Below are 14,287 nucleotides of genomic sequence, written 5' to 3'. Positions count from 1 at the left end.
GGTGGTAGGGGAGTCACAGGGCAGGTGGTAGGGGAGTCACAGGGCAGGTGGTAGGGGAGTCAAGGGCAGGTGGTAGGGGAGTCACAGGGCAGGTGGTAGGGGAGTCACAGGGCAGGTGGTAGGGGAGTCAAGGGCAGGTGGTAGGGGGTGGTAGGGGAGTCAAGGGCAGGTGGTAGGGGAGTCACAGGGCAGGTGGTAGGGGAGTCACAGGGCAGGTGGTAGGGGAGTCAAGGGCAGGTGGTAGGGGAGTCACAGGGCAGGTGGTAGGGGAGTCACAGGGCAGGTGGTAGGGGAGTCAAGGGGCAGGTGGTAGGGGAGTCAAGGGGCAGGTGGTAGGGGAGTCACAGGGCAGGTGGTAGGGGAGTCACAGGGCAGGTGGTAGGGGAGTCAAGGGGCAGGTGGTAGGGGAGTCACAGGGCAGGTGGTAGGGGAGTCACAGGGCAGGTGGTAGGGGAGTCACAGGGCAGGTGGTAGGGGAGTCACAGGGCAGGTGGTAGGGGAGTCACAGGGCAGGTGGTAGGGGAGTCAAGGGGCAGGTGGTAGGGGAGTCACAGGGCAGGTGGTAGGGGAGTCAAGGGGCAGGTGGTAGGGGAGTCACAGGGCAGGTGGTAGGGGAGTCACAGGGCAGGTGGTAGGGGAGTCACAGGGCAGGTGGTAGGGGAGTCACAGGGCAGGTGGTAGGGGAGTCACAGGGCAGGTGGTAGGGGAGTCACAGGGCAGGTGGTAGGGGAGTCACAGGGCAGGTGGTAGGGGAGTCACAGGGCAGGTGGTAGGGGGTGGTAGGGGAGTCACAGGGCAGGTGGTAGGGGAGTCACAGGGCAGGTGGTAGGGGAGTCACAGGGCAGGTGGTAGGGGAGTCACAGGGCAGGTGGTAGGGGAGTCACAGGGCAGGTGGTAGGGGAGTCACAGGGCAGGTGGTAGGGGAGTCAAAGGGCAGGTGGTAGGGGAGTCACAGGGCAGGTGGTAGGGGAGTCACAGGGCAGGTGGTAGGGGAGTCAAAGGGCAGGTGGTAGGGGAGTCACAGGGCAGGTGGTAGGGGAGTCACAGGGCAGGTGGTAGGGGAGTCACAGGGCAGGTGGTAGGGGAGTCACAGGGCAGGTGGTAGGGGAGTCACAGGGCAGGTGGTAGGGGAGTCACAGGGCAGGTGGTAGGGGAGTCAAAGGGCAGGTGGTAGGGGAGTCAAGGGCAGGTGGTAGGGGAGTCACAGGGCAGGTGGTAGGGGAGTCACAGGGCAGGTGGTAGGGGAGTCACAGGGCAGGTGGTAGGGGAGTCACAGGGCAGGTGGTAGGGGAGTCACAGGGCAGGTGGTAGGGGAGTCAAAGGGCAGGTGGTAGGGGAGTCACAGGGCAGGTGGTAGGGGAGTCACAGGGCAGGTGGTAGGGGGTGGTAGGGGAGTCAAGGGCAGGTGGTAGGGGAGTCACAGGGCAGGTGGTAGGGGAGTCACAGGGCAGGTGGTAGGGGGTGGTAGGGGAGTCACAGGGCAGGTGGTAGGGGAGTCACAGGGCAGGTGGTAGGGGAGTCAAAGGGCAGGTGGTAGGGGAGTCACAGGGCAGGTGGTAGGGGAGTCACAGGGCAGGTGGTAGGGGAGTCACAGGGCAGGTGGTAGGGGAGTCACAGGGCAGGTGGTAGGGGAGTCACAGGGCAGGTGGTAGGGGAGTCAAAGGGCAGGTGGTAGGGGAGTCACAGGGCAGGTGGTAGGGGAGTCAAAGGGCAGGTGGTAGGGGAGTCACAGGGCAGGTGGTAGGGGAGTCACAGGGCAGGTGGTAGGGGAGTCAAAGGGCAGGTGGTAGGGGAGTCACAGGGCAGGTGGTAGGGGAGTCAAAGGGCAGGTGGTAGGGGAGTCACAGGGCAGGTGGTAGGGGAGTCACAGGGCAGGTGGTAGGGGAGTCACAGGGCAGGTGGTAGGGGAGTCACAGGGCAGGTGGTAGGGGAGTCAAGGGGCAGGTGGTAGGGGAGTCACAGGGCAGGTGGTAGGGGAGTCACAGGGCAGGTGGTAGGGGAGTCACAGGGCAGGTGGTAGGGGAGTCACAGGGCAGGTGGTAGGGGAGTCACAGGGCAGGTGGTAGGGGAGTCAAAGGGCAGGTGGTAGGGGAGTCACAGGGCAGGTGGTAGGGGAGTCACAGGGCAGGTGGTAGGGGAGTCACAGGGCAGGTGGTAGGGGAGTCACAGGGCAGGTGGTAGGGGAGTCAAGGGGCAGGTGGTAGGGGAGTCACAGGGCAGGTGGTAGGGGAGTCGAATTAGAATCGCGATTCAAAATCGATATAATTATAATTTCCAAAAATATTTTTTTTCTTTTCTGGTTACAGTTACAGGAGTTTTCACTACATGGTGTTTGTGATATGAAATGTAAGCTTACTCTAATCACAGTAAACATCATGTCTTCAGTCATTTTCAAGTTACTGTAGTCAGTACTAGTCACTTCAGTTCAGCACAGCTGTATTGTATTGTAGTATTGAATTGAGAATAATTTTGAATAGAGAATAATTTTGAATCTGGAAAAAGAAAATGCTTTAGAATTAAAAAAAAAAAAAAAAGTTTTTGGATTGAGAATCGAGTTGAATCGAATCGTGACCCCAAGAATCGGAATCGAATCGAATCGTGGGACACCCAAAGATTCACAGCCCTAGCAGGTGGTGCTCTAGCACCCCCTAGTGTCTATCTGTTCACGCCACTGTCACCTGACTAATGGTTTTTCCCCCGTCCGTCTGCAGGTTGTTTCGTGATCTGTTGGACCCCGGGCCTGGTGGTGCTGCTCCTGGACGGGCTGGGCTGCGACTCGTGCAAGGTGCTGCGCTACGAGAAGTACTGCCTGGTGCTGGCCGAGTGCAACTCCTTCGTCAACCCCATCATCTACTCCTTCCGGGACCGCGACATGCGCAAGACCTTCAAACGCATCCTGTGCCGCCTGTGTCGACACGACGTGGACGACCGCAGCCGCGGCGGCGAGTCGGAGGCCCGCTTCAACACACAGGAGCACGAGGTACTGTCCGAAAGTAACGGAGACCACCACCACATCAAGGACTAGCGACTAGCGGGTTAGCGACTAGCGACTAGCGGGTTGTTTTAGTAACGGAGACCACCACCACATCAAGGACTAGCGACTAGCGGGTTAGCGACTAGCGGGTTGTTTTAGTAACGGAGACCACCACCACATCAAGGACTAGCGACTAGCGGGTTAGCGACTAGCGGGTTGTTTTAGTAACGGAGACCACCACCACATCAAGGACTAGCGACTAGCGGGTTGTTTTTTTTTGTTTTTTTTTTGGTTTTTTAATCCCATTTTGGGGCGGAAACCCCCTTTTGGTGTTTCAAGCATTATGTTATACTTTAGCTATTGGAAAATAGCAGATCTACAAGCTCATAGCGCGGGTATCGAGTGCCGCGCTACAAGCTTGTAGGTCTGCTATTTTTGAAAAATCGTGAAAATGTGCCGCGCGAAACTTTGAATATATATTCTTTCAGAGCGAACGTTTTTAACTCAAATCTTTGCTTCTGGGGGGGTCCCTGGAACAACATATTTTCAGAAGGGGGTCGGCGGCCAAATACATATAATTCTGGGGGTCCTTGACATGAAAATGTTTGAGAACGACTGACGATAGTAACATATTAACATTGGTTGGTTGTTTTTCACCATTTGTGCGCAACCTAACACACACACAAACACACACACACACACACGCACATATTAACTGTATATATGGTGATTTTGGGTGTGCCAGTACAGTACAGTGACAGTACAGTACAGTAGAGGGACCCTACACGGAGTTGCACCACTCACTTCACACAGGTGTGATTTTTGTGCCTGGGGTCCACCGCGGACCCCCTAGCCTGGGGTCCACCACGGACCCCCTAGCCTGGGGTCCACCGCGGACCCCCTAGCCTGGGGTCCACCGCGGACCCCCTAGCCTGGGGTCCACCACGGACCCCCTAGCCTGGGGTCCACCACGGACCCCCTAGCCTGGGGTCCACCACGGACCCCCTAGCCTGGGGTCCACCTATGCTCTCTATGGCATAGAGGCAGCTCCCGGCAGGATCCGCTGGGAGAATCTAGACGCAGCTGCGCGACATGAGACTAATTAATTAGAGCGACAGAGAGAGAGAGAGGAGTGTGTGTGTGTGTGTGTGTGTGTGTGTGTGTGTGTGTGTGTGTGTGTCTACATGTGTACGTGTGTCAATTTAACAAAGGTGCAGACGATCAGAAATCAGCAGAGAGTGATCGACGTTTGTGCTACTCTATGCCGAATTGAAGTGGACTCGGCCACTTTCCGAGGCTAGTTACCTCCTCACCTAGCTGACACACCCCCGCGCTACGAGCTGGTAGATCTGCTATTTTTGAAAATCGTGAAAATGTGGCGCAAATCTTTGAATATAAATTCTTTAATTCTGGGGGTGGAACTACATATTTTCAGATGGGGTCGGCGGCCAATTACATATTTGTTGGTCCTTGGCATGAAAATGTTGGAATTTGTACACTCAGAGTTACAGACCCATAAGGGTCCATTTGGTTCCATTTGTACCCTCTCAGAGTTACAGACCCATAAGGGTCCATTTGGTTCCATTTGTACCCTCTCAGAGTTACAGACCCATAAGGGTCCATTTGGTTCCATTTGTACCCTCTCAGAGTTACAGACCCATAAGGGTCCATTTGGTTCCATTTGTACACTCTCAGAGTTACAGACCCATAAGGGTCCATTTGGTTCCATTTGTACCCTCTCAGAGTTACAGACCCATAAGGGTCCATTTGGTTCCATTTGTACACTCTCAGAGTTACAGACCCATAAGGGTCCATTGGGTTCCATTTGTACACTCTCAGAGTTACAGACCCATAAGGGTCCATTTGGTTCCATTTGTACACTCTCAGAGTTACAGACCCATAAGGGTCCATTTGGTTCCATTTGTACACTCTCAGAGTTACAGACCCATAAGGGTCCATTTGGTTCCATTTGTACACTCTCAGAGTTACAGACCCATAAGGGTCCATTTGGTTCCATTTGTACACTCTCAGAGTTACAGACCCATAAGGGTCCATTTGGTTCCTAACTATCATTTGGCTGGGGACCCCCTGGAACTCCCTCAAGGACCCCTGGGGGTCCCCGGACCCCACTTTGGGAACCACCGGTGTACAGTATGCAGTTGGTGGAAACTAAGTAACGAACATTACATTATTTACATTTTAATATTACATTAGGACATTTACTCAAGTACTGTACTTAAAGGTATATTCAGTGATTTCACTTAATTCAAATATCACTTATTTTTTCTTATTTTTTTGGATAATCCTCCCTACTATAAAGTGTGCTGACCATATAAGGAGTTCCTCCCTGTCCCCAGTGAGCCCCTGGGGTCAAAACACCCTAGTTTCGGTTTGGGCTTTGGGTGGCAAAGCCTTCATCCAATCAGGATGAGAGGGGCCTTCATCCAATCATGATCGAGTGGGGCGGGCCTTGGTGCACGTGCTGTTGGTCTGTTGTACTTCCCCCACTGTAGAGCGTGCATGTGCACATCTTGTTACCGGGGCGGACCGGGTTTTTTTTCCAAATCACTGAATGCTCCTTTAAGTATAATGTTGAGATATTTATTTTGTACTTTACTGAGTGTTTCCAATGTTCCAATACTTTTACTTCTACTCCACTACATCTCAGAGGCAAATATTGTACCCTTACGGCCGGGTTCCACCGGGCGCGTCAGCGTTGCGTCTCCGTCACCGCCAGGGAATGTTCCCTTTTTAATCAATGAAGGGTGGCTACACAGCCCGCGTTGACGGAGACGCGACGCGTGCATTAAAATTGAACCGGTGCGTTTTTTGACGCGACGCGACGGAGACGCAACGCGACGGAGACGCAACGCGACGGAGACGCGACGCGACGGAGACGCAACGCGACGGAGACGCAACGCGACGGAGACGCGACGCGACGCGACGGAGACGCGACGCGACGCGACGGAGACGCGACGGAGACGAGACGCGTCCCGGTGGAGCCCTGGCGTAATAGTTACTTTGTAGATTGTGATTGTTATTGTTCCAAAACGCACTAACCCCTTCGGCACTAGATCGGCTATCTTCAAAAGAACGCGAGTACCTTTTCCACAACCAAGCGTTTCTGTTCGGGTTCGGGCGTAGCCGCGGAGCCACAATTTGAGAGGACCTGTGATGTCATGACATACTTTTTATTTGTGTTTTTTTTTAATTCATTTGGATCATTAAGGTCATCATGAAAACCCCCTAGTTTGACGCGTCACTGTTGTCACATGCTACTTAAAGTATGATGGGAATGTTGCCTTCTATTGGTTGTCTATGGTGTGGTATACAGAAATGGACATAACTTTGTATGCGATGTTTCTCTCATTCTTAACCCATTTTGGGCGGGAACCCCTTTTGGTGTTTAAAGCATTGTTATACTTTAGCCATTGAAAAATAGCAGATCTACAAGCTCGTAGCGCGGCACTGCTATTCTTTTTTTAAATCGTGAAAATGGGGCACAAATCTTTGAATATATATATTCTTTCAGAGCCAACGTTTTTAACTCATATCTTTGCTTCTGGGGGGTTCCTGGAACAACATGTTTTCAGACGGGGGTCGGCGGCAATTTTTGGGGTCATTGAGATGAAATATTGAGCACTGATATAAAAACATGAGGGTTTTTCAGAAAACTTTCATGATTTAGAAGACATTTTTTAGAATCGTTCCCAGGTCTAAATGGGTTAATGACCAAATGAATATGAAAAAAACACAAATAAAAAGTATGTCATGACATCACAGGTTAATCTTCTCTATTCCTTGATCTTTTGGGCCTCATGTGGCTCCCCGGATCGCAACAACAATGGTTGTTTTTCTGTCGTAAAGACACTATATAGACTCTTCTCCTCTGTCTCTGTTATTGTGTCTAGACTAACCTTAACCGTTTCGGCGCCATTGCCGAAGGCCTTCGGCAATTGAGTTTTTATAGTGGATTAATTCGAGCGACCAATAATGCTACTCACGTTAGCATCGGGTAGCTAGCTGTTGTTGTCACAAGACTCCGTCGCACATCTTAGATCATCGGCACCATAAGAATCCATTCTATCCCTTTCTTTCAATCGCCTGTATCTCCTATTCCTTGTCCCAGATGGCATTTTTGGTCAAAACAGCGTTTCTTTGACGGCACAGAGCTGACGATCTAGAGCTCTCCGGAGCTCCGGTCAGGATTCAGAATGTAAACAAGGCCCGCCCAGCTGTGTGTAAACTCCTAACTTAGGACTACTGCTTGTGGAGCGGAAATGGCGGCTTTTCAAAATAAGAGCTTAAATTAAAAAAAATCCTCCTCTCCCTCCCCCTCCTCCTCCCCCTCCTCCTCCTCCTCTCCCTCCTCCTCCCTCTCCTCCTCCTCCTCCTCCTCCTCCCTCTCCTCCTCCTCCCCGTGCACAATGTCACGCCATCAGAAGTGCACGCAACGCGTGCCAAATGGAAATGTCTGCTGTGAGCCTGTGACCAAATCATTTGCATAGGTGTTTTTTGTAAAAACGGCACACTTCCTCACATCTTGGGGTTAAAATGTTTGCGAGTGCCAGAGATTTAAGCAACGTGTGTTTCCTCCGTATCTAGTGCTCTGCTCGGCATGTGTTTGCCATGATGTTGCTAATGTTTGTGTAAGGCTGTTAGAGCCTTAACCCTTTCAGACCTGAGTCCCATAGGTTCTACACCGTAGAGCCTTAACCCACCGTAGAGCCTTAACCTACATCGTAGAGCCTTAACCCATCGTAGAGCCTTAACCCATCGTAGAGCCTTAACCCATCGTAGAGCCTTAACCCACCGTAGAGCCTTAACCCATCGTAGAGCCTTAACCCACCGTAGAGCCTTAACCCACCGTAGAGCCTTAACCCATCGTAGAGCCTTAACCCATCGTAGAGCCTTAACCCACCGTAGAGCCTTAACCCATCGTAGAGCCTTAACCCATCGTAGAGCCTTAACCCACCGTAGAGCCTTAACCCATCGTAGAGCCTTAACCCATCGTAGAGCCTTAACCCACCGTAGAGCCTTAACCCATCGTAGAGCCTTAACCCACCGTAGAGCCTTAACCCATCGTAGAGCCTTAACCCATCGTAGAGCCTTAACCCACCATAGAGCCTTAACCCAGGCCATCGTAGAGCCTTAACCCATCGTAGAGCCTTAACCCACCGTAGAGCCTTAACCCACCGTAGAGCCTTAACCCACCGTAGAGCCTTAACCCATCGTAGAGCCTTAACCCATCGTAGAGCCTTAACCCATCGTAGAGCCTTAACCCATCGTAGAGCCTTAACCCATCGTAGAGCCTTAACCCACCGTAGAGCCTTAACCCATCGTAGAGCCTTAACCCAGGCCGTCGTAGAGCCTTAACCCACCGTAGAGCCTTAACCCATCGTAGAGCCTTAACCCACCGTAGAGCCTTAACCCATCGTAGAGCCTTAACCCATCGTAGAGCCTTAACCCACCGTAGAGCCTTAACCCATCGTAGAGCCTTAACCCACCGTAGAGCCTTAACCCATCGTAGAGCCTTAACCCACCGTAGAGCCTTAACCCACCGTAGAGCCTTAACCCACCGTAGAGCCTTAACCCATCGTAGAGCCTTAACCCATCGTAGAGCCTTAACCCATCGTAGAGCCTTAACCCATCGTAGAGCCTTAACCCATCGTAGAGCCTTAACCCACCGTAGAGCCTTAACCCACCGTAGAGCCTTAACCCACCGTAGAGCCTTAACCCATCGTAGGGCCTTAACCCATCGTAGAGCCTTAACCCACCGTAGAGCCTTAACCCATCGTAGAGCCTTAACCCATCGTAGAGCCTTAACCCAGGCCGTCGTAGAGCCTTAACCCACCGTAGAGCCTTAACCCATCGTAGAGCCTTAACCCACCGTAGAGCCTTAACCCATCGTAGAGCCTTAACCCACCGTAGAGCCTTAACCCATCGTAGAGCCTTAACCCATCGTAGAGCCTTAACCCACCGTAGAGCCTTAACCCACCGTAGAGCCTTAACCCATCGTAGAGCCTTAACCCATCGTAGAGCCTTAACCCATCGTAGAGCCTTAACCCATCGTAGAGCCTTAACCCACCGTAGAGCCTTAACCCATCGTAGAGCCTTAACCCATCGTAGAGCCTTAACCCACCGTAGAGCCTTAACCCATCGTAGAGCCTTAACCCATCGTAGAGCCTTAACCCAGGCCATCGTAGAGCCTTAACCCATCGTAGAGCCTTAACCCATCGTAGAGCCTTAACCCATCGTAGAGCCTTAACCCACCGTAGAGCCTTAACCCATCGTAGAGCCTTAACCCACCGTAGAGCCTTAACCCATCGTAGAGCCTTAACCCACCGTAGAGCCTTAACCCATCGTAGAGCCTTAACCCACCGTAGAGCCTTAACCCACCGTAGAGCCTTAACCCATCGTAGAGCCTTAACCCACCGTAGAGCCTTAACCCATCGTAGAGCCTTAACCCATCGTAGAGCCTTAACCCATCGTAGAGCCTTAACCCATCGTAGAGCCTTAACCCACCGTAGAGCCTTAACCCATCGTAGAGCCTTAACCCATCGTAGAGCCTTAACCCACCATAGAGCCTTAACCCATCGTAGAGCCTTAACCCACCGTAGAGCCTTAACCCATCGTAGAGCCTTAACCCATCGTAGAGCCTTAACCCAGGCCATCGTAGAGCCTTAACCCACCGTAGAGCCTTAACCCACCATAGAGCCTTAACCCAGGCCATCGTAGAGCCTTAACCCATCGTAGAGCCTTAACCCACCATAGAGCCTTAACCCATCGTAGAGCCTTAACCCACCGTAGAGCCTTAACCCATCGTAGAGCCTTAACCCATCGTAGAGCCTTAACCCAGGCCATCGTAGAGCCTTAACCCATCGTAGAGCCTTAACCCACCATAGAGCCTTAACCCACCGTAGAGCCTTAACCCACCGTAGAGCCTTAACCCATCGTAGAGCCTTAACCCATCGTAGAGCCTTAACCCATCGTAGAGCCTTAACCCATCGTAGAGCCTTAACCCATCGTAGAGCCTTAACCCATCGTAGAGCCTTAACCCATCGTAGAGCCTTAACCCATCGTAGAGCCTTAACCCATCGTAGAGCCTTAACCCATCGTAGAGCCTTAACCCACCGTAGAGCCTTAACCCATCGTAGAGCCTTAACCCACCGTAGAGCCTTAACCCATCGTAGAGCCTTAACCCATCGTAGAGCCTTAACCCACCGTAGAGCCTTAACCCACCGTAGAGCCTTAACCCACCGTAGAGCCTTAACCTACATCGTAGAGCCTTAACCCACCGTAGAGCCTTAACCCATCGTAGAGCCTTAACCCATCGTAGAGCCTTAACCCACCGTAGAGCCTTAACCCATCGTAGAGCCTTAACCCTTTCAGACCTGAGTCCCATACGTTCTACAAAAATGGCTTCTAAATCCAAGAAGTAGTTGTTTGAAAACACAACTTTTTTTTAATGTGGAGTGACGACGACCCCCCAAAACGATATGTATTTCACCTCGGACGCCCATTTCAAAATATGTTGTTCCAGGGACCCCCCGGAAGCAAAGATTTGAGTAGTGCTGCACAATTAATAATAATAATTTAAAAAAGCACTAGTTGGCTGTCCAGTTCATTTTAGTTACTCTTATATATTTATTTTTTTTCTGAAAACTTTTCAGGGGAAAAAAAATGGAACCGTGTGAGAATCGTGAATCTCAATTCTAAATAGCAGATCTACAAGCTCATAGCGTGTCACTTCGTGCCGCGCTATGAGCTTGTAGATCTGGTGTTTGTTTTTTTTAATAGCCAAAGTCTAAAATAATGGTTAAATTATGTGACACGGATGCGTTCCCGGTCTTAAAGGGTTAAAGCGCTCCAGATGTGCGCTGGTGGTGTCGACGGGTTGCCATGTTTCCTCTGACTGGTTGCTCTGGCTGGTGGTGTCGACGGGTTGCCATGTTTCCTCTGACTGGTTGCTCTGGCATGCAGAGCGTTGGAAGCAACGTTCTCTCCCTTAATCACACTCTGACTGGCAACCACAGGCCCATGCTTCTCTCATTACTGTGTGTGTGTGTGTGTGTGTGTGTGTGTGTGTGTGTGTGTGTGTGTGTGTGTGTGTGTGTGTGTGTGTGTGTGTGTGTGTGTGTGTGTGTGTGTGTGTGTGTGTGTGTGTGTGTGTGAGAATGTGGCACAATTTATTTATCGTGCAGAATGTTAGAATGTCTCATTTCACAAGTTCAAAATGCATGAAAAATCAGACCCGGCTGAAGTGAGTGCAAAAAAACCTCAGCTTCCCAGCGTGCACAGTGTGAAGCTCAACAGCGCCACTTTGTCCCCTGTTGGTGGTACTCTAAACCAGTGGTTCCCAAACGTTTTCATGTCAAGGACCCCCAAATTGACACTAGTCAGCTTGCGGATCCCCATTTGAAGAGATATGCCAGGGACCCCCATAAGAGATAACATTTTTACGGCTTTAGCAGTGATTCTAAACCTTAATTTCAAGGACCCCACAGTTTGACATGCGTTAGTCTACGGACCCCCCATTTAATGGCGTCTCTATCTCTGGGACCCCCAGTTTATATTGTAAAATCAATGTGGATTTAACTCTGAGAGTGTACAAATGGAACCAAATGTACCCGTTAGGGTCCATTTGGTTCCATTTGTACACTCAGAGTTACAGAGAATACAGACCCATGGGGGTCCATTTAGGTGGGGGACCCCCTGGAACTCCCTCAAGGACCCCTGGGGGTCCCCGGACCCCACTTTGGGAACCTCTGCCCTAAACATAGAGCCATACAGACATAGGGACAGACGTTTGGACACCTTATGGTTGCACAACTCAAAAAGATCAGTTGAAAATAGCCGCTTTACAAGCTCACAATGTGTTGCCTCGCGACGCATTGTGAGCTTGTAGATCTACAAGCTCACAATGTGTTGCCTCGCGACGCATTGTGAGCTTGTAGATCTACAAGCTCACAATGTGTTGCCTCGCGACGCATTGTGAGCTTGTAGATCACAATGTGTTGCCTCGCGACGCATTGTGAGCTTGTAGATCACAATGTGTTGCCTCGCGACGCATTGTGAGCTTGTAGATCTACAAGCTCACAATGTGTTGCCTCGCGACGCATTGTGAGCTTGTAGATCTACAAGCTCACAATGTGTTGCCTCGCGACGCATTGTGAGCTTGTAGATCACAATGTGTTGCCTCGCGACGCATTGTGAGCTTGTAGATCACAATGTGTTGCCTCGCGACGCATTGTGAGCTTGTAGATCTACAAGCTCACAATGTGTTGCCTCGCGACGCATTGTGAGCTTGTAGATCTACAAGCTCACAATGTGTTGCCTCGCGACGCAGTGTGAGCTTGTAGATCACAATGTGTTGCCTCGCGACGCATTGTGAGCTTGTAGATCTACAAGCTCACAATGTGTTGCCTCGCGACGCATTGTGAGCTTGTAGATCACAATGTGTTGCCTCGCGACGCATTGTGAGCTTGTAGATCACAATGTGTTGCCTCGCGACGCATTGTGAGCTTGTAGATCTACAAGCTCACAATGTGTTGCCTCGCGACGCATTGTGAGCTTGTAGATCTACAAGCTCACAATGTGTTGCCTCGCGACGCATTGTGAGCTTGTAGATCTACAAGCTCACAATGTGTTGCCTCGCGACGCATTGTGAGCTTGTAGATCTACAAGCTCACAATGTGTTGCCTCGCGACGCATTGTGAGCTTGTAGATCTACAAGCTCACAATGTGTTGCCTGGCGACGCAGTGTGAGCTTGTAGATCTACAAGCTCACAATGTGTTGCCTCGCGACGCAGTGTGAGCTTGTAGATCGTCTTCATTTCAAATGGCCAAAGTGAATAGGGCGGAAGTGCTTAAAGGACCACTTCACCACTTTTCAACCTATCTTCATATAATAGGTCCTCACTGATAATCATGATAAAATGGCACCATTTATTTCTTTCCAGTGACATCATCGATGGGGAATCCAAGCTAATAGAAACTGCAGGCTTTCTAGTCCTGAAAAGTTGCAATGCGAAAATGGAAGCCATCGTTCTCACGATAATACAAATCTCAACATTTTTGTAATAACATCTTGTTTCAAAATAATCTGCCCAACGATGATGTCACTGGTGGACGGGTTTCTAAACTGCCCACAGCCCTCCTATGAGAAACAGACTAGAGTAGAAAACAAATTGTGCCATTTTATCATGATTATTAGTGAGGACCTATTATATGAAGATAGGTTGAAAATAGGTGAAGTGGTCCTTTAATGTACTTTATGTTTTCGTAATGATAGTCCAAATCTACAAAGTAACTGGTAACTATAAGTTTTCACCTGAATGTAGTGGATAGTTGGCCGTTCTTCGGTCTCTGTTTCGAGTGTGTGACGTCGTGAGGTCTAAGAAATGCCAGTGTCAATATTGACTCGTCCCGTCGATGACATCAGATCAACCTAGAGAAGGAGGCCAAGTCAAAGAAACAACTAAACATTCCTTCCCCTCACCAGGAGTTGTAACGGCACAAAGATGTTATGTTTTACCCAGACTTGAACCCCATTTGGTGTTTATAGCATTGTTATACTTTAGCTATTGAAAAATAGCAGATCTACAAGCTCGTAGCGCGGCACCGAGTGCCGCACTACGAGCTTGTAGGTCTGCTATTTTTTGAAAAATTGTGAAAATGCGGCACAAATCTTAGAATATATATTCTTTCTGAGCGAACGTTTTCAACTAAAATCTTTGCTTCTGGTGGGGGTCCCTGGAACTACATATTTTCAGATGGGGGTCCTGCGGCCAAATACATATAATTCTGGGGGTCCTTGACATGAAATAGTTTGAGTACCACTGACATATAGAAACATAAGGTTTTTCAGAAAACTGACATTTTTAAATGCTTTAAGTCCTAAGATGTAAATGGGTTCAAAGCTACAGATGTAATGTATGGATACAACCACTTATTAGTCATTTATTACTATAACTACAACCAATACTCTTAAAGGGATTGTGTCAATATTATAAGATGTTTTTATTATGGGGAATATTCTTTATCTCCTGATTAGAAAGGGAATATGTTTAATACTCTGTTATTTTCGATATCATCATCATGCAGCCTTACTGTTAGTTTGTAGACATTTTTAAAACATTTCACCGTATCTATTTGTTCTATTTTTGTACAGAAATTACCACTGAAAAATGTTGCTATAAAATGAATAAATACAACGGTTTAAAATCCACGCATGTCTTTGTCGGTCTGTTCGTTGTGTCTGCCGTGTGTGTGTGTGTGCGTGCGTGCTGTTTCCTGTGTGTGTGTGTATGT

General features: G+C 49.8%; 1 protein-coding gene across 1 annotated transcript in view; it reads left to right on the top strand.

The window, feature by feature from the left end:
• The window catches only part of LOC306919631 (lysophosphatidic acid receptor 2-like), a 115,644-nt gene that overhangs the window by 95,833 nt on the left and 5,524 nt on the right, over positions 1-14,287 (top strand). Inside the window, exon 6 of the mRNA XM_079532390.1 lies at positions 2,712-2,980. Coding sequence (XP_079388516.1) covers positions 2,712-2,980 — 269 coding nt within the window. The remainder of the gene's footprint in view (positions 1-2,711; positions 2,981-14,287) is intronic.

Source organism: Electrona antarctica, assembly GCF_951216825.1.
Source record: "Electrona antarctica genome assembly, contig: scaffold_288, whole genome shotgun sequence".
NCBI lineage: Eukaryota > Metazoa > Chordata > Actinopteri > Myctophiformes > Myctophidae > Electrona > Electrona antarctica.
Note: the sequence above shows the minus strand (reverse complement) of the source record. Positions and strands in the feature narration are given on the sequence as shown.